This window comes from Malurus melanocephalus, unplaced genomic scaffold, assembly GCF_030028575.1.
Source record: "Malurus melanocephalus ecotype Western Australia unplaced genomic scaffold, MMel_1.1 scaffold_259, whole genome shotgun sequence".
NCBI lineage: Eukaryota > Metazoa > Chordata > Aves > Passeriformes > Maluridae > Malurus > Malurus melanocephalus.
In genome coordinates, this window is record NW_026623491.1 from 526,197 (window position 1) to 544,680 (window position 18,484).

At 46.2% G+C, this 18,484-nt stretch overlaps 1 protein-coding gene across 1 annotated transcript; it reads left to right on the top strand.

Annotated features, from left to right (window-relative positions):
• The first annotated feature begins 1,553 nt into the window (after positions 1-1,553).
• Positions 1,554-14,704, top strand: NRIP2 (nuclear receptor interacting protein 2). Its single transcript, XM_057375792.1, has 6 exons — positions 1,554-1,892; positions 6,480-6,656; positions 10,610-10,692; positions 11,108-11,235; positions 13,082-13,134; positions 13,558-14,704. The coding sequence occupies exons 1-6, from the start codon at positions 1,662-1,664 to the stop codon at positions 13,648-13,650; spliced, it is 765 nt and encodes a 254-aa protein (XP_057231775.1). The 5' UTR covers positions 1,554-1,661; the 3' UTR covers positions 13,651-14,704.
• The last annotated feature ends 3,780 nt before the right edge of the window (positions 14,705-18,484 follow it).

The following is an 18,484-nucleotide window of genomic DNA, read 5'->3' on the forward strand; positions in this document are numbered from 1 at the left end:
ATCATAGCAACCTACAGGCAGGAAAACTAGACTGTGGGAACACAGCTCCCCTGGGAATATCAATTACTTCAATTCCCTTCTTAGTTTGACTCACAGACAAAGACAGCCCAAAACACCTCTGCTGAGCTCTTGATGGGACTCTGCCTGCATTATGGTATTGAAATTTGGCATTAGAGTGTAAAGCAGTTAGAACGTATTTCTACTCCCACTCCAGACAAATGTAGTCCTGTGATTTGGTGCTGTGGAAACCATAATGCCTTGTATTGGATTTTCTGCCTAATATTGCATGCTCACTTTCTTAATACACAGTCTAGAAGACAGAAATAATTGGTATCAGTAATATTGGAATGTTATATACAACTAAGATAGAAAACAAAACAAAAGGAGCAACAGAAAGTGTCCTTTTGCTGTAATTTTCATTGTCAGTTGCTACTATTCCTTCTATGTTGCACATGAAAGCTATTTTATCCCTTCATGGCTTTTCTGGAAACATAATAATGTCCTCAGCTTCACAGCTGAGTAAAATTTGGGTTSCTCCTCGGTACACGGTATCAGAACTGGTGTTAAACAGGGCAGTGCATTAACCAGAGAAAAGGGATCAAAAGGAGACAGTACCAGTTCAAGTTAAAATTTATAGTTTCAAGCAGGACAATATGGAGAGAGAAAGYTGAAAAAGTGAGCTCTAACATGTATTGTCTCCTCTGAGAGAAGGGATGTCTGCCCTGTTCCAGACATCTGCAGCAGTGCCAGCACTCTTTCGGTATACACAAGGAGCCAAGTCCCCTGTTATCAACAAGCCAGTAATTTTAGGCTTCTGCAATATCAGAGATTATTGCTCTCTATAGAGTGGGGTGAAAATGAAGGCAGGGTTTGGCCTAATATATTTGCCTTGGCTGACAGCAGAAACCAGCCCTTCATCGTTTCATTCATGCTACACAGAAAAATCCTTCAGTGCAGCCTGTTCCAAAGGCATGACACTCCGCAGAAATGAGACTGGGCATGCCTGCCAGGAGCCTTGAGGAGGATGCTCTCTCCCRTTTACCAAGGTACTGCATCATCTCCCGGGCTGGACCGAGTTGCTGCCAGTATTTCCAGAGACTCCGAGATGCGTCAAAGCCCCCTGGCAGAGGCAGTGGAGCGCGCAGGCTGCCGCCGGGAGATTTAGCGTGTCCCCGTGGAGCCGGGGACAGGCGGGCGCACAMACACACAGGGACACGCGCGGTGCGTGCGCGCAGCCCGCCCAGGGAAGGCCAGCCCCCAGCAGCGGGGCCATCCTTCTGCTGCTGGATTTTTCCAGCCGGAGCATCCTGCCGGCTCCGCCGTGATTTATGGAAATCGGTTTCTGACGCGGGGCTTTTTGCTATTACGACAGGGACCCACGGACTGGAGGAGGCAAAGCTGCAGTCAGGGCAGGAGAAGTGAGGGAGAGGAAGAGGCGGGAGCAGAGGGACACGGAGGAGTGGAGAGGACAGAGGGAGAAACAGGCACGGAGACACTTCAGAGATGGGTGAGTTATAACTAGGGGAGCGGGAGGAAAGGCAGAGAAAGGAAGAGAAAGGAGATCAGAGACTGAGTCAGCTTCCAGAGGGCAAACACCAGGAGACGAGTTCAGGGAACACCCCAGCGTACCAAGAAGGACCTGTTCTGTCTGAATCTTCACCATGAGCACAAGGAAGASCTGCCCCCTGCCACTGGGGCAAGGAGACCAGGAGGAAAAGCARAGCGAGGGTACTCCTGACCTGGAGCGACAGGAGTGTGAGATGGAGCTGAGGAACAAAGCTATTCTGCAACAGAAGAGGCGCCTCAAACAGGCCACCCAGTTTGTGCACAAGGACTCTGCTGATCTGCTGCCCCTGGATGGCTTGACAAGGCTTGGCACCTCCAAGGATCTGGTGAGTCCAGTGGGACCCCATTTGGGAGGGAGTCCTCCTAATAGCCTTCATACCAGTTGGGAGCTCCTTGTCAGGTTTTGTGAAAAGATCACAGGTTCAGCAAAAGTTAAACTTCCCTTCAGGACCCTCTRGGATCAGGTCAGGTTGAGGGGAAAGAATTAATCGCTCATTTGCTTGCATCCATCTTCTCATGCATCCCCATAGGAACCGAACTCCTCACAGAGGCAGGCAGACAGAATCCAGAATCCAAATTTCCATTCACCCAGTACCTATATATGTTCATGTRACACATATGTTTCCATGTGGGATATCTCTGAAAGTCCCCAGGTGTTCATTCCTGCATGATCCAGCTCAAAGGCAGACTGCTGCCCAGACTCAGCAGGGAGGAAAGCACAATTCATGRAACTCTGAGGGACTTTAGTTTGACCTTGTCACCTTTTTGCAATTTTCTTGCTCCCCCGGCTCTCTCGATTTTTGCGGGGGTAAGCAAAGGGCAGGACTGCTAAACAGCACTCAGGCAGAGGCAGTGCCTGGAACTCGTGGGTGAATCCTTTGGGGAGGAAGCACCGGAGTGAGGCCTGTGGGCATCTCCTTGTGATGACGTGGAGCAGGAAGCATCAGGGAGGGAGGTCTGTTGCAGGAGTCTTGGCAGTCTGTGGTCTGGAAGGGTTTCCCCAAGGCTGGAAGCAGATTCCCAYAGGATCTATTGCTGGCTCAACTGTACACATACTCCCCTTCGGCAGTTTTGCCGTCCAACTTCTCTCCACTGTAGAGTTAAACTACTCAAAGATGTGGAGGTCTAAACCATGTGCCCAAAAGAGGGCTTAAGTCTGGTTGTGATGGGGACGCAACCACTTGTTCCAGCTGTGGCAGTGGGTGYCATAAAAGATCTTGCCCCTCCCTGCAGTCCGTGCTTTCCTCTGTATCCTCAGACAATCGCAGCCACGCCACAGACGCTGTCGTGTGTTCGCCTCCAGTGCTTTCCCGGCTCCCGTGGCACTCAGCGAGGCACTCAGCGGCACAGGGCCGYACACGTGTGGGCCCGGCAGGTCCCTGGCCCTGAACGGGAGCTAATCCTCCTTGCCGAAACCTTGGGATGCAGTCTGTGCCCTGGACAGACACGGGGTCAGTGCCACCTTCCCGTGCTGGCACATCCTGCTGCTCCCGCCACCCTCCCCGCCGCTCCCTCAGCAGCTGCTGGAGCCGCTGGCTCGGCAGGGTCAAGGCCGGCTCCTCAAAGTCACCGTGAGCTGTCGCCTCACGTTGGGCCGGCACACATGGCTGTCAGCAGGGACTGGCCGSGAGTGTCCCTCCGGCGCTGCGCAGTCACGGCTGGAGCTCCCAGGGCCGTCACAGCAGCGCTGTCTTAGCGAGGGACAGGGACTCTGGTCGCCGCGGGGAAGGAGGTCTGGCCGCGCTGGGGCCGGACAGCCCCGCTCAGCCGGGAGCACAGGCGGGCCGGCAATGGCCCTCGGCAGCGCTGCAGCTCGGATATCCCCTCAGGAGCACGGCCGGGCACGGCCTGGGGCCCAGCCCTAGGCACGGTGTGGAGAGGAGCCACTCCCGAGCCTTCCGGCGTGTGTTTGCTGACCACAGCCACAAAGGCAGGGAAAACACGTCCACCTTTGCTTTGGGACGGACTCCTGTCACACCGTGCCTCAAAACGACAGCTGGCACCCTGAAGCCCCAAGGCATTACTTGAGCAAGACAGTCCTTGTCCAAATCACTTGCCACAAGCAAATGTCCTAAAATTAACCTTTTTAGGCAGGAGAATTCCTTGTGTGCAGACCATGTTTGGTCACTGCAACCCACTGCAAACTTCATGTTTGCTCCATAATAGAAAAGCTGAACCATTTTCACCATCTAGGGAGCAGTGGGTAAAGTATGACACGTTTTTTTCTGACATGGACATTTTGCTCTGGTGTTAGAAGGCACAAAAAAAAAMCTGTGACCCCTGGGTGAAATCTGCACACACAGGGCCATACCTGGGGTCAGTGTGGTACCTCCATTTCGGCTCTAACTTGGAGCAAAAGAAGAACCAGACCTTAGATTTCTAGGAGGGATTCAGCAGTTCCTGCAATCGATGGGAGGGACACTGATATTGCTGTGATGTTTTGGGGGCTGCAAATCAGAGTCCAACATATGCTTTTGGCTCTCTAGGCACTTCTCCAGCCCTCTGAAAACTCCATCTCTGTTTCCTAAATTGATCTGGCTCCCTCCTGGAGGACAGGAATACATAAAAAGGAAYGTACTGAAAACAAAGCAGCAGTAGGAAGTGCTGGAGAGTTTGATCTTGGAAATAGAGTAGAGCACTCCCAACTCCTATAGGACTTGCACTGKGAGGAAAGTTTAATTAATTCCCCCAAAGAGCTCTTCATTGACAGTGTCAGAAACTCCAGTTGCAGCAGCTCCACATCCTAAAATTATAGCAAGGCCCCATGTAATTTAAAACAAAATACCTGCTTTCATTTACAGTCCAGGGCTGTTAAGTTTTGCCACTCTTTTCTGTGTATTCTGGGTGTGCATTCAGCTTCTGCAATGCATCCAGCAGTGCCTGGGATTTGATGGGCCCCTCACATCTTCAATAATGAGTAGTTATACATTTCTGTGGAGATTCATGTTTCCAGCTTCGCAACAAAAAGCATTATTAGTTTTGGAGGTTTTTAAATAGCAAAATAAAAAATAAGTAGCTACATGAGTTAAAATATTCTGGAAGTACCAAGAAGGTCTRAAGATCTGGCTTCTCACCTCCTAAAAATCAAGAACCCCAGCTCCTACAATGTCACTAATCATAGCAAAGCCTGGAGATTTTACACTGGAGAGCCTCATCCTTCCTGAAATTGCACTGAGAATCTGCTTTGATCCCTCTAAGTGCCCTGAGAGGGCATCCTTTCCAGCTCCTGGCCACAACACCCACAACATCCTTCCTCACCATCCCTAAATCTAATTGTTTCTGATCAGTCCAAGAAAGGTAACGATCTCCACTTCTCTGTCTCAATGGTGAGAGAGAAGATAGGCAGGGCCCTAGGAGTCTGCTCTYGAATCAGATGCCTCCAAAATCCCAAAGCTCAGCTAATCCCCACCAGCACTTGGCCTCTTCCCAGCCTGAGTGACATGAAGGGGACAGAGGTGGCAGCTGCAAAGGGCCTGCTCATTCTGCGGGAAAGGTTTCAGGGGAGGGAAAGGTCCTTTGCATGCCAGATTGTGAGAGGCAGCAGGGAGGATGGGAATTGGGAGACCTGCTGTTTGTTCCCTGCCCTTTTCCCATGGCCCAGATGTTAGCTGGCAGCCAAACTGGCACTGAGCTCAGAGTATTTAGGGAGCTAAGTACAACGGCCAGCTGTGCTGTGGGCCGGCACAGGAGGCTGGGAAAAGACCAGGAACAGAGGGATATTTTTACCCCACTTTTTCAACTGCTGCAGTGTTTCTCATGCAGCACGTGAGTGATCTCTCACCCCTTGAGTGACAGGGAAACAGAGGCACGAGGGACTGAGCATTTTGCAGAGACCAATGCTGAGTGTGACCAAACAGCCAGTGACAGCCACCCTGCTCCAAACACTGAGTGAATCTGGCAAATCAGGGTGCTTCAAATTGCAGTTTGCACACTCCCCTGGCCTCCGCTCTCTGGCTATGCATGAAGCTAGTCCAAAACACAAGTACCYCTGGGATTAATACAGCCCAGCTCAATGGCAGGTCTGGTGTTTGGCCYGCTTACATCAAACTGCTGCACTATCTGGGAGATGACTTTTAATTTACTGGGTTTTTTTTTTAGAAAAATGACAGTTTAAGCTGTAGTACATTAACCCCTTTAGATTTTTTGCCTTTGTCCAGATAGGCAGTTTTTACTGAGAATGCCATGGCCAGCTCAGAGCAGATGCTCTCCTGGAGAAGGGCCATGGGACTGAGTASTTGGAGAAAGGACAAAGCTACCTCCAACAGGCACCATTTTATTGTGTTGCCCACTGTCGATTCAGTAGCTGTGCCAGGACTGGATGGAGTAATACTGGACAAAAACTAGAGCATYTGATAGTGGGGAGCAGAGAGGGACTCCAAGGAACATTCAAAGCTCGTTTTAGTTTCCTCTTCAGGGCCTGGTTCCTGCTTYACTGCAAATAATTGCTTGTACTTGTAAAATATCTGCAGTTCTGCCTTCTTGCCCACACCTACATCACCCACATGCTGCATTCYCCTCCTACATTAGAAGGTGTGAATGTGCCTGGTGGGATGTCAGCACACACCCAGCAGGCAGTGTACTGCAGTAACCGAACAGGGATGGGACCCTCCAGTGCATGTTTAGCTGAAGGAACAGATATGTGTGGGGAGAGCATGCATCAGGCACATTCTTCTCCTCCAATAATTGCAGACCAGAGACCTGCCTGTCACAGATATCCCAACATTTTAACATCAAATTAGTGGCTACAGAAAAAAAATCTTGGAATTTAAAGAAAGTTTTTTTGGATAAGTCTGTCTTCCATCAGGGTGATCAGTTGGGTCAAGAATTTGCAGCCTGCTTCCCTGARCTAGCAAACGTCTTTGTCCTTAGCTCCATACTTAGCTGGGATTTCTCTTTCTTTATGATGGAGACAGCAGCCTCATAGTGTGGTCCAGCGGCGCCTCTTGGAAGGCAACCTGAACAAGCTGCGGGGCGAGGCCAGGGGTCAGCCTGCACGGGTTCAATCTCCGCTGGCAAAAGACCAGGATGCAAAGATGGAAAAGGGAGAGGACAGGAAGAAAGAAACTTCACCCCTGCTAATACAGTGCCAGGTAAGGCAACAACACGGTGCTGCTGATTTCACAGTGATGGCAAATGCTCAGAGTTCCAGCTGCCCCCCTCCCAAGGGCCATGCTGAGTTATAAACTGCAAAGCCAGATGCAGCCAAAGAGAAGAGATTTCATGCATGGCCTCTCCTAGGGTCTGGATTCAGATTTTCCCCAGAGAAAAGCCTTTCTGCTACATGCCTTCCAGGTGCCCATATTTGAAGACAAATAACCTTAATCACATCTCCAGCTTTCCATGATATGAGGTATTTCATAACTTCACACAGAAGCAAGGAATGACTCCTTATCACTTGAAGATGGGTGCCTCTCATTGATTTACACTTAACTAGCTCCAATCTAGTGTGATTCTCTCAGGTGTCAAAGGACCTCCTCAGAAAGTGGCTAACTGCTCCAAATTAGCACAGCTGCATCTCTTGATGGAAGCAGTATTTTTAGCTCCCTTTTCTTTGTATATTCTTCTATACAGCAGAACACACAACTCCCTTGTCCYTGTAGGTAGAGAAAGCACACCCAAAAGTTGTGGCTCATGAAAGAGGGCTGGATGATTAAAGGTGCACAGTAATAGGCAGGTGTAAGACTCACCAAGATACAGACCTGTTGTATAAAACCCATTTTAAAGCTGGTTTTAGTTCAGTTACCTATCATAAAGAACGTCTCTCGTATCAGAGTGTRAAGGCTACACTTACATACCTTTGAAAATTCAGTTGGCACAATAAATCATCATATAAACACAGCCTGATGGCAAGCTTCTTAAAGGCTTAGATCAGGTATCTCAGTACCAAGCAAAACCACTCTCTGGTTTATTTTGCATCCTTTACTGTTGCAGTTAGGCATTGCTTAACCTTGGGTTTTAGACTTTAATGTAGCTGGGTTAACATAGCCACACTTGGGGACAGACTAGTAGGATGAATGGCTCTCAGTGTAACTTCTCTGATTACTTGGAGCCCATTTTTGAGCAAATAAAGGTTTATTTTTCTTTATAACCTCTCCTTATTGTTCTGCAAGAGAAAATTGAGTGATGAAGGGTGGGGTTCTTTGCCAGACATGCACATTGAACAWGGACAGGCAYGTACAGGTAGTGTATCCCAGGGGCAGTATCTAAGTCAGCATTACAGTCCACTAGTCATTCCCTTTGTGTTTCTAATGGACTGAASCCCAGCTGTCACACACATTTTATTTTCCCTCACAGAGGAAGGCTAACRAGCATCACAAGCAAGGAAATAGCTCTAACGCTCCATGTAACGCTCTCTGAATTCTGCACAGGCATTTCTCTCTTTTTCTGCCCTTCTTAGGAGCCAGTCACTGTCACACTTGATCTTCTTACACTGAAGGAAAGGAAGATCTCCTCCCCTTCTTTTTGTCTTGCTGCTTTTGATGTTCACATTTGTGAACTTCAAAAAGCCTCTCCTGTCAGTAGCAGATCTGCAGCAGGAAATAGGACTCAGGCTGCCAGTTYGTTTGAACCAGAGAGGTGAGCCGGTACCTTTTGGAGATCTGCTTGATTATGGTGCAGTTTTAATTGGAAATGGAGCACAGCCCCAGAGAAGTCCTTTTTTCCCTGACTCCTGAGAAAAGATAATATACCCTTTACACGCAGGCGTGTATACTGAGAATTTCAAAGCAGTAACAAATGCATCACCTGGCTTGTAACTGAATTTGAATATGTGTAGATTTCAGYGACACAGGGAGATTAAGGCAGTAAATATTTTCACTGTAACAGGTTTTAGTTTCCCTGTACCTAATGCCTTTTTAAGTCTCAGAGATCACAAACAGACCTAGCTGTACTGTAGTTACTCACCCTCCTAGTTGCTTAGGTGGGCTGCTCAGATGATACTTTAGCAGAATTGCCACTTTTTGTGACATTTTTTGAAAAGCACTTTAGAAAGCTAGTCATGGCTGGTGTCTGCAATATGAAATCAAGCTGTTATTTATTGTGGTGGGGCTTGTCTCTTGTTGACTTGGAAATAGATGCTGAAAGATTTCACTACTGTCAGTGGCACTGAAGGCCATTTTTCCTCTAGGCCAAAGCAACCTGGGATTGATCAGCCTTTTGTTTGCTAAAGCAACTTCTTGACTTCAGAGCTAACATAACTTCAGAAAAGACAGCTCTTTATAAACGGTGATCCTTACTGATTCCCCTTCCCCTTTTTCTTGGAAATCCCYATAGCTGATATTGAAATAAAAGATAATGGTGACTGGTAGTAGCAGACTGAAAATTCTAGAGCAGAGRTGAGAGTGGGTAAAATGATGAAAATTCCTTCTAGTCCAAGAAACAGTGCTGATTGTAGTTGTGGTATGCTGGAGCAAGGAYTTTCCTCAGGCTCCTGGTGAGTTCTCTAGGGAAGTGGTTAGTAGTGTAGAGCTGTTTACACTGAATGAGATTAAATGTTGTTTTCTGCAGAATAATCACTGTCCTGATATATCCTATCAAGTCTCTTACTTGCAGATTTCCCAGCCTGCTCTGAAACAAAACTCAGTAATCTGCCTAGTGATACAGCTTAGGCTTATTATAACAACAGCAGCTCATGCATCTCAAGTCTGCCTGCTCCCAAGTGATTCCTTTGCAATTGCTCTCCATGCTCCAGGTCTTGTTTCTGAGTAGAGAGGATGTGGAGGCAGACGTTTAGCATGCACCTGCACTCTTTGCTTTATCTTGCCTCTCTGCTTAGTCTGGCCACAACACTTTCAGGCAGGAGGACCAGGAAGCACAGACATTGCACAGCTCTAAAATCAGAAGAAAGGAATTTTGCCATAGAATCACAGAATYSTTTGGGCTGAAAGGGACCCTGCTGGTATCATGTCTGTTAGCAGCATTCCAATATTTCTCACAGGAGGTGTTTTCTTCTTTTTATAACTACTCACAGATAGCACATTTTTGAAAATGAAATCTTGGAAATACTGTATGTAGCTCTCTGTGATGATTAATAATCACAGACATAGTTAAGAAATCAGGAAATTGAAACATTTTCCTTGACCCTGCTGGTCCTGCACTSAGTCCCTCATAGCCATGCTGATCTGCTTAAGGTGTTCAAGCATTTAAACTTGTTGGGAATGAGCATAAGTGTAGAGAAGCAGTGGCAGGGACAGAAAACAGATGGCAACCACATCTCCTTTTCCTTTCATGTTCRAAGGGGTAAAGAAATGAAGTGAGCAAAGCACTGGGGACTATTCCAGTAAAATCATGCACAGGTGACTTGTGTGCAGGGCACAGTCTCTCCCTTTGCTAAATGACACCAGCTGTGACTACTGCAGTTATAATATGTCTTAATCCTTAAAGYGTGATATAGGAACACGATGCAAGCCTTGCACAAAATAGTCATCTCTTGATTAGGTTGTGTCTTGGATTCAGGAATCACATGGATTTGACACTTATCTTGGGAACTGCCTTAAATWCCAGCTCATCTCAGGTGTGTTTGTCCCAGGTGCTCCTGCTTCTACTTCCGACTTCTCCCTCTGGAAGCTCTGGAACTGAGAACAAACGTTTACCCTTTGTTAACATTGTTCCTGCAACACCAGAAAAAGAGGAGAGATGAAAACCTGCAAAAGCTGTAGCACATGCTTGTATTCCTTTAGAAGCTTTTGTCATTTAGAAGTATTTGTGCAATTACTGCTCTGCTAATGAGGTCCATGTGGGTTTTCTGAACAAATTTTCTAATTATGCATCTCTTGACCGGGATACAGTTAAGTCACTAATAACAGCTAAGTGTCTGGGCAATCAGATACAAATGAAAGAGGGCAAATTCACAAATAAGTGTTTAAGTGAGGTTTGCAGAGCACTGGGRAACCACTGTTGTCTTGGATGAGTCTCCTGCCTTCTGACTACTCCCTAAACCACCACATCTTTGGCTGTGTTGCTCAGAAAATCCAAGTCACACTGTTGGAGGAGTGAATATACTGATTTTGAGCCCACAGTAATTATCTGTTGCTGTTTTTCCTAGTGCCAAGGTCAGGTGTTGAAAGCGACTGTTAACACTGGGTGTCTACCAAACCTCATCTCCAAGAGGTGTTTAAACCAGCTGGGGTAAGTCTTTGCACAGTGTAAAAGTAGGGATGGCTAAAAGCAAACCTGTGGCAAGAACCCAGCCCCAGTGATAATTACTGGCATTTTGCATGTGCACATGGCTTTCTAGGAGAAGATGCTGAGGGTGGGCTACAGGGCAAGGCATGAGAGCACTGGCAAAGTTGTGTGAAGACCCCAGACTCTGAGGCAGAGCTGTGTCATTCTCCCTGTGTGTGCTCCAGGGCAAAGCTGACCGGCTGGTAGCTGGTGGTGAGGCTTTGYTTGTTGAATCTGCCTCCAGACATAACGGATGAAAGAGATTCCTCTTCTTGTGGGCCTGCTCCCAATGAGACCAAGAAGAACTGCCCTCAGTGAGAAGTTCTGGTTTTCTTCCTTTTCCTCTTCTTGAGGCGATAACACCTCTTGTGTCCCACAGGCTGGAAGAAGTGTCTGCCATGGACTGTGGAGACCTCTCTCTTCCCATCCCCAGCGTTGTTGGCCGAGTAGAACATATGGAATTGCAATTTGGTCAGGAGACYGTGCTGTGTTCAGCACTGGTTGTAGGTGAGAGTGCCAGCCCCTCCTCTCCCTTGTTTCTCCTGTGTCCCTCTTGCCCTGCCAAGGGCGTTTAAAGGACCTTTGGGRAAAGCATAACATGGTAGAAGGTTGGTGATATGGTCACCTCCACTGCTAGCCAGCATCACCATACATGGTGAATAACCTCAATGTGACCAAAGGCAAAGGGCATTAGGAAGAGTACAGAGAAGAGAAAAGACATTGAAAATKGGGAGAAATTAGGTCGTTTTTCCGGTCTTAACAAATGATGTGAAAAATTCTCATTTCCATTCTGAAATGGACCTTTCATAAAATTCTACAGATGGCTTAATTAATCCTCTGGTGCCTTATGTTCTCCTATGGAATGGGCACTTGTATCTCTGGCTGGCTGGAAGCCATCAGAGAAAGTAATAGAGGTTACAGTTATTTCCCAGAGTGTTTCTCTGTGTACTCCTCTGCCTCTGCTGCAGGGAGCACCCTGTAAGAACCTGGTAGCCTCAGAGTGCTGAGTCTTCCTCAGTGTCCTGAAGCAGGACTCTTTGAAGGAAGGAGCCATAGGAAACAAGGTTAAGCCAGCAAGCACTGAGGCAGGCCCAGAAAATAGCAGAAAGGCTGCATGTTCTGCATTTACACCAAGCTGTGCCTAAGCTGAAAACAACTTGGTTGTCTTTTTCCCCTCCTGATCTTTCCCTCTACTAGTCTTCCAGCTTTACTGTCTTGCTTTTATCTGTTTCCCCATCTTTGATGAGTCCTATTCATCTTCCAAGGCCACCCTTGCTCCCTCTTTTCATGTACATTCTTCCCACATGCCTAAGTCATCTAGGAAGAGCTTCCTCCTCTTACACACTCCAGCTTCCTCTTCTTTCCTGGTTTCCACTCTGCTTGTTCTTGCCCTTCATGGGGAATCTGTATTAGTACYAGCACAGGTGAATTTATCCCATAGCCACTACCCATTTTGCTGGGATGTGGAAATGGCTGCCTGGAAGGAGCAGAATTGCTRCACCTGTGTCTTACATCTCCCTGTGCATACAGTACATAACCACTTACAAGTAAACTTATGGTTACAAATAAACTATAAATTATAAATTACAGCCACTGATTACAGGGCGAGCAGGCCTCCAGGAGACATGGGAAGTGTTAATGACATTACAAGCAGCTGCTGATGCCTGGGAATTCCTCCTTAGATGCCACAGAAGTCCAGATTGGTGACTTTAAGACCCAGGAGGTCATTCTCACCCAGTCCACTGCATGTTCTTAGTGGCAGGCTTGGAGAGCAGGAAGACTTTGGTCAGACAAGTGAACTGAACACCAGCCTACTTGCATGTGACTGGTCCCCTTATCCCCTCTCCTCTCCATTTTTCCATGCTTGTTCTCCCTATTCATCCTGCTCCTTGCTTTCTCCYGTCTTTGGTCCTTCCCTTACACAGCCCATAGTAAGTTTTATGGGATCTCACAAGCCCCTTCTGATATCTCATATTAAGTTTCAAACTTCACAACCCCCTCATATTTATCTCACAGTAGTCATGACGATTTCTTTCTCTTATCACCCACAAAGTTCATTTTGACCATCTTCAGGACTGTGCCTAAATAGCTTCTTTAAAGGCTCATCAGTGAGTGGCAGAAGAGTGCTGATTTATTATTGTCATCATTACCATCTGCTCGTTAATGTTTTTGTGTTTAACTCATCCTTTTCCTTGTTATTTGTTATCTGTTTTATACTGAGGAGACAATAACCATAAAAATTTATGCATCAGATGTTCTTGTATTTCATATCCTTTTACAGGAGGGACACACTTTCTTTAACGAGGAAGTATTACATAATCTAAAGCCTGATCAGTCTCTTCTCTCTTCTCAGATGATGAAATGCCTGAGTTTTGCATTGGCCTCCAGACTCTGTGGTCTCTCAAGGTAAGGAAGAGCTCCTTGCTTATTGCAGGGCTCCTCTTAGGAAGCCTTCCAAGATCTGGTTCCTTGAGCATCAGAAATACTTAACGTCCAGGTCTCTCAGGGCAATGCTTGTTACACAGCTGCCTGACTGGGTGCAGTATGCTCTGAGTAACTTCTTCCTTTCCAGTCCTTCTTAAAGGTTTTAAGAAGGAAAACACTTGACAGGATACTATCATATCTCCYATTCTCTGTATTCCCTGACCATACAAGTTGCAAATGCCAAGAGGAGACAAGAGGAGGAAGGGAGGCAGCACGTGGGACAGGGAGGGAAACTGTAAGGTCTCTACAAACCCAGAGAGGTGTTACAGATTCTTCCCAGCCATAGACATCATGAGATTTGCTGTCTGAAATGTCCAGCAAATAACTATCTCTCCCCTTCTTCAGTGTTGCATCGACTTGGAGGAAGGAGTCCTGAGATTTAAAACACTGAGTCAAGAGCTGCCTTTTCTACATGCTTCTGAAGAGCCTGGTCAGTGACTGGCTGCATTCCCCATGTCTGGAAACTTGCTGCCACGAGAGAGAGATGAGGGTGAGGCTCACGTGCCCCTAACCTTGCTGAGTTCTAGGCTGAGGCATTCAGTGGGGAGTGAGAAAAAGGCAAGTGGATGTTGGAAGCTGTTGTCACTGGGAGTGCCTCAACTTGAGATATTCCTCCTTTCAGTGGACCCTTCTGCTTGTCCTGATGTGCCAAGTGGGCATTTTGTTCTTGTTTTGCTATTTGGCCCTGGTCACTCCAATTTCTGCTTCTGTAATAAATTTATGTTACCCCTTTAATGACTTTACAATACACTCCGTTCACAAGACAAGGGAGTCTCTGTGAACAATCTCCAGTTTTCTGTGGACAGTGTTTTCTCCAGGGACCTCCAAAGATTGCCATGAATGTTTCCCTTCTTTTTGCCTCAATGCCAGTGTACACCACTCCCGTTCCTCTGTTGGAAGGGCTCTGTTCCCCTTGCCTGCAATCTGGGAAGCTGGATTTTGTTACTTTTGATAGTTCAGAGCAGAACAGAAGTATTTTCTTGAGAAAACCTTGCAGCAAGAACAGTTTCAGAGTTCTCAATTCTAAGAAACTTTTGCAGAAATGTTGAGTGTAGATGCCTAAAGCACTGACAGGGGCTTGGGCTTTGCCACTGCATTCCTGGGCACTAAGCTATATTATATGAATGACAATGCTWACATCTCTTGGTGTTATATCCTGTRACCAGATTTGCACACCCTGTTCTTCTGGCCTCTCTGCACTCCGGCTGCTAGAGCTGTATCCCTGTTCTCTCAGCTGCTTCATCGGGGATCCTGCCACTCAGTTTTAATGCCACAATGAATTACCGCACGAAGTCTTCTGCTCTGTCAGCTCCTTTCTTTCAACTTGAAATCCAGTGACTAAACACRGATCCATCATCAGCCTCAAGTCCTGGCATCACACAGCCCATCAACTTTGTTTCTCTTGCACAAAATGAGAACTTGTAGTATCAGCTCAGGTTAGAGAACTGTGAACTCATTTGGAATGTTAAAGGTGATTATTAAGTCACTTAACAATTAGTTGGTTTTTTTTTTAATTTTTTTTTTAGATTTCCATCCTAAAGCATGGCTGTATTAAAAATACAGTCTATTCTTAACTAGCTCTAGGAAAGATGCAGTAGATCAGGGCTTGTTCCACGCCTCATGAYTACTAGGTCACTATCCAAACTGCACAGCGTACCTTTGTCCACCCTCAAAATGTCATGACAACCCCATTTTGACTATTTTCCTGGATTAAACACCACTGACTCTCTTCCTTTTATATCAAACTGCTCATTGACTCTGTCATGCTTCTCAAAAATTGTATGTATGCATTTTTGCTTTTTTTTCCTGTCAGTTCTTTCCTCTACAGCTGTACGCTGTAGTTAACACATGTTAAGGACAGCAGAGCACAGCCTGGCTGATATGATTCAATATTCACTTGCCAGTGATACTTGGTGTGACTGCCATCTGCTCCTCCTACAAGGAGCATCAGAATTTTAGTGTTAGTCATCATACCTTGCAGCTTCTGATCTGTTCCTTGACTTCTTTGCCACTCTTCTTCTTATGCATCTGACTGTTTCTGGCTGCATGAACTGCTTTCCATGAATCTCTTGACTGACACCAACCGTTCTCTCATTTAGTCAGGGAACATGCCTACTCAATGAGCCTGTCTTCCAAAGTTCCAGTGACTCCTCCTGGATTTGTACCACTTGCATGACTGACTGGCTTCTCAAACCCAGGGGTCTAGACAGTTCACACTTGTACTAAACCTTGAGTTCTAGCTGGAATCTGTGTGGTACTTGGGCCAATTCTGCTGACAAAATCTTGTTTGTGATAGATGAAACACCTGTTTTTATGTGCATCAACTCAGCCAATTTCTAACTCTCCTTGCCCTCTAAAAACAGCATGTAGAACAAGGGCATTATCTATAAATGCCCATACAACATCCATTACAAATCTTATTACTCATTAACTTTTATGATCTATTAAAAAATACCTCTAAACCATAACCCTARATCTCACTTTAGCCCTTACCCAAACAGTAAACCCTAACAATAACCCTAAATCTAAGCCATAAGGTACTAAATCCTAATCCTAAATTTAACCTTTAAAACAAACTCTATAACTTAATGCTAACCCTAACCCCCAAGACAAACCACCACCCCTAACCATAAAACTTAACACTAAACATAAACCCCTAAATTTAACCCCGTAATCCCAACACTAACCATCTAACTCTAAACCCAAAGCATAATCCTAATCCTAAAGACACTAACTGTAAACCCTAATCCCAAAGACTAACCATAACTCCTAACCCTAAACTCTGACCATTAACCCTAAACCCTAGCCCCTAAAGCTAACCCCTAACTGTAAACCCCACACCAYACAACAAAATTTACCCCCACCCCAACTCTAAACATATCCCGAACCCCAATCACCTAACCGTATCTGATGGCTTTTGTGGTGCCAAGGAGCCCTGCTTCCCTCCAGAGTGCCCTGGGGCTTCTGCTGARTTTTGTTTTACCCTGCAAGGGACCCTGCTGCCTTCCAGAGTGTCCCGGGGCTTTTGTCGGGCTTTGCGAGGCCCATACAGGGCTCTGCTTCCCTCTGGAGCACCACAGGGCTTTAGCTGGGCTTTGCTGATGCCCGGGCAGGTCTCTGCTGCCTTCCAGAGTCTGACAGCTTTTTTCTGGGCTTTGCTGATGCCTACAAGTGGTGCCATGGGAAGGGGAGGACCATCAACAGCTTTCAGTCACGGCCACTTCCTTGTGAGAGCAGCGCCTGGTGTCTGTGTTGTAGCTGGGCTCTGGCTAGGGCAAGGGTGTAAATGAGTAGGAAACCAGACTGAAGCCAGCAGGAATACTTCCCATGATTTGAAGTGTTGGATGGGATCTTACAGAAAACTGCCATGACTTTGAGTTGACAATTCTACTTTGACAACTGCCTGTCACTTGCAGCCCTGCAGATACCTGCACACTAGCTGCTGCTGGAATTCACCAGGGGCTGCTCCTACATGTCTGTCTTGGAATAACTCTGCTTTTGCTCCAGTCCTTCTGAAGCCTGTGATTCACATGCCTCATATCCTAAATCATCAACGGTTCAGGTTCCTCTGTGTATTAATGTGCTACAGTAGGTGAAAATCTCCAGCCCTACCTTTTCCTCTCTACTTAATGAATCCTTCTTTGTGTCCTCCTTTCCTTCTCCTCAGGCTGAATAAGTGACAAATTTCCTTCAAAAAGGAATCCTTTCCTGTTTAGATAATCCTTTTAACACTTGCATGTACCCTGGCTCCTAATACACTTGCACATTGTGCCACAATCTTGCCAGCCTTTCCTCCTTGTTGTAAACGACTGCATGTATAAATTCTCAGTCAYAGAGAGGATGTTTCCAAGAAAGCACTGAATTAGTGTGTGTGAGTTCTTTTCTCAGCTCTGAAATCAGCTCCACGGCAGAAGACATGCTCTTCACCTTCCTCCTGTCCCTGTCAGTTAAGCAMACAAATCCATGCAGTAAAGGTCTCTTTCACCCTAGGAAACCCACAGACACTAAGGAATCTGTTGCCAACAGTTAYCCTGGAACTTCCCTTGCTGCAGGCAGAGCCCGCAGAAAAAAAGAAACAAAAAACAAAAAACCAACATTTATAAGACTAAATGAGAACTGCAGGTCATGATGCCATGGCAGACAACTCACTTCCACCCATTCACTAAATCAGTCTAATCCTACAGGGTCAGTACCAACTTTCCTCATCAACAGAACTCCTGGTGGGCTTTCATCTCTTTAAGTTCTTTGGCATTAAATAACATGCATTTACTGCACTTAACACTGACATTTTGAATTTTAACCTGAAGATACTTTTCTTTCTCCAAAGCATTTTTGTGTCATTACCTCTGAATCACAGACTCCACTGTGAAAGACAGAAGTCTTGGCTATAAAACAAGTGATTTTAAAATAGGACTTACAACATCTCAAAGAAGTCAACTCAACCCCATCTACAAACATGGTAATTTTTAAAAGTCTTCCAGCACTGGGGAGGCCCAGTAATTTTTGAGTAGGCTGACAAGGCTGAAGACTGTCTTAACAGTAGTTTCTCTTGGAAAAGCCTATTATACCAATATACTTCCCTACTCCCAGTTCCAGTCCTCTCTATTGTTTTTGGGGGATAAAGGGAACAAAAGAATAATCTGAAGGYCTTTTTCACTGAAGATCAAAAAATGCTAACACTTTCATATAAAAAMCAGAAGTTCAGTACAAACTGCCAGCTCAGAGCAGGACTTAGCACATCCTATATATGTCCAACACTGGATTCCTCATGATGAAGCCTGTCCTTTCAGWATAAACAATGCAATGTTATTATTTTAGGGATAATCTCTGAACCTTGGTGGTCAGTTCCGATCAGGGCTACTTCCTAATAGAGGGCAAAGCAGTTGTGGAAAAGTCTGCAGGAAAATATCTGCCGCTGCCTGGAACAGTGTGCAATACAACCAGGGGTGGGGAGAAGGACTTCTGTGACCCCCTCTGAGGCCTCTGTGCAAGAGGTAAACCCATCCTGAGAACATGCTYTCTGCCAAAGCCACATTCAGGACCACTCCCAGGAGCTTGGGATCACTTGGTTTTGAACAGAATGAAAGCTGCAGCATTCCACATTCCCAGAGGCCGGCTCCTTCTTTCATTACCAGCAGGTGAGATATGGAATTGAGGACCACTGAGACACATACATATGTTTGCATTCAATCCTCCTTCCAAGGGACTCCAGTGGCCAGGATACACCTGAAGAGTTACAGAACTAATAAATTCAGGAGAAAGACCACAAAAA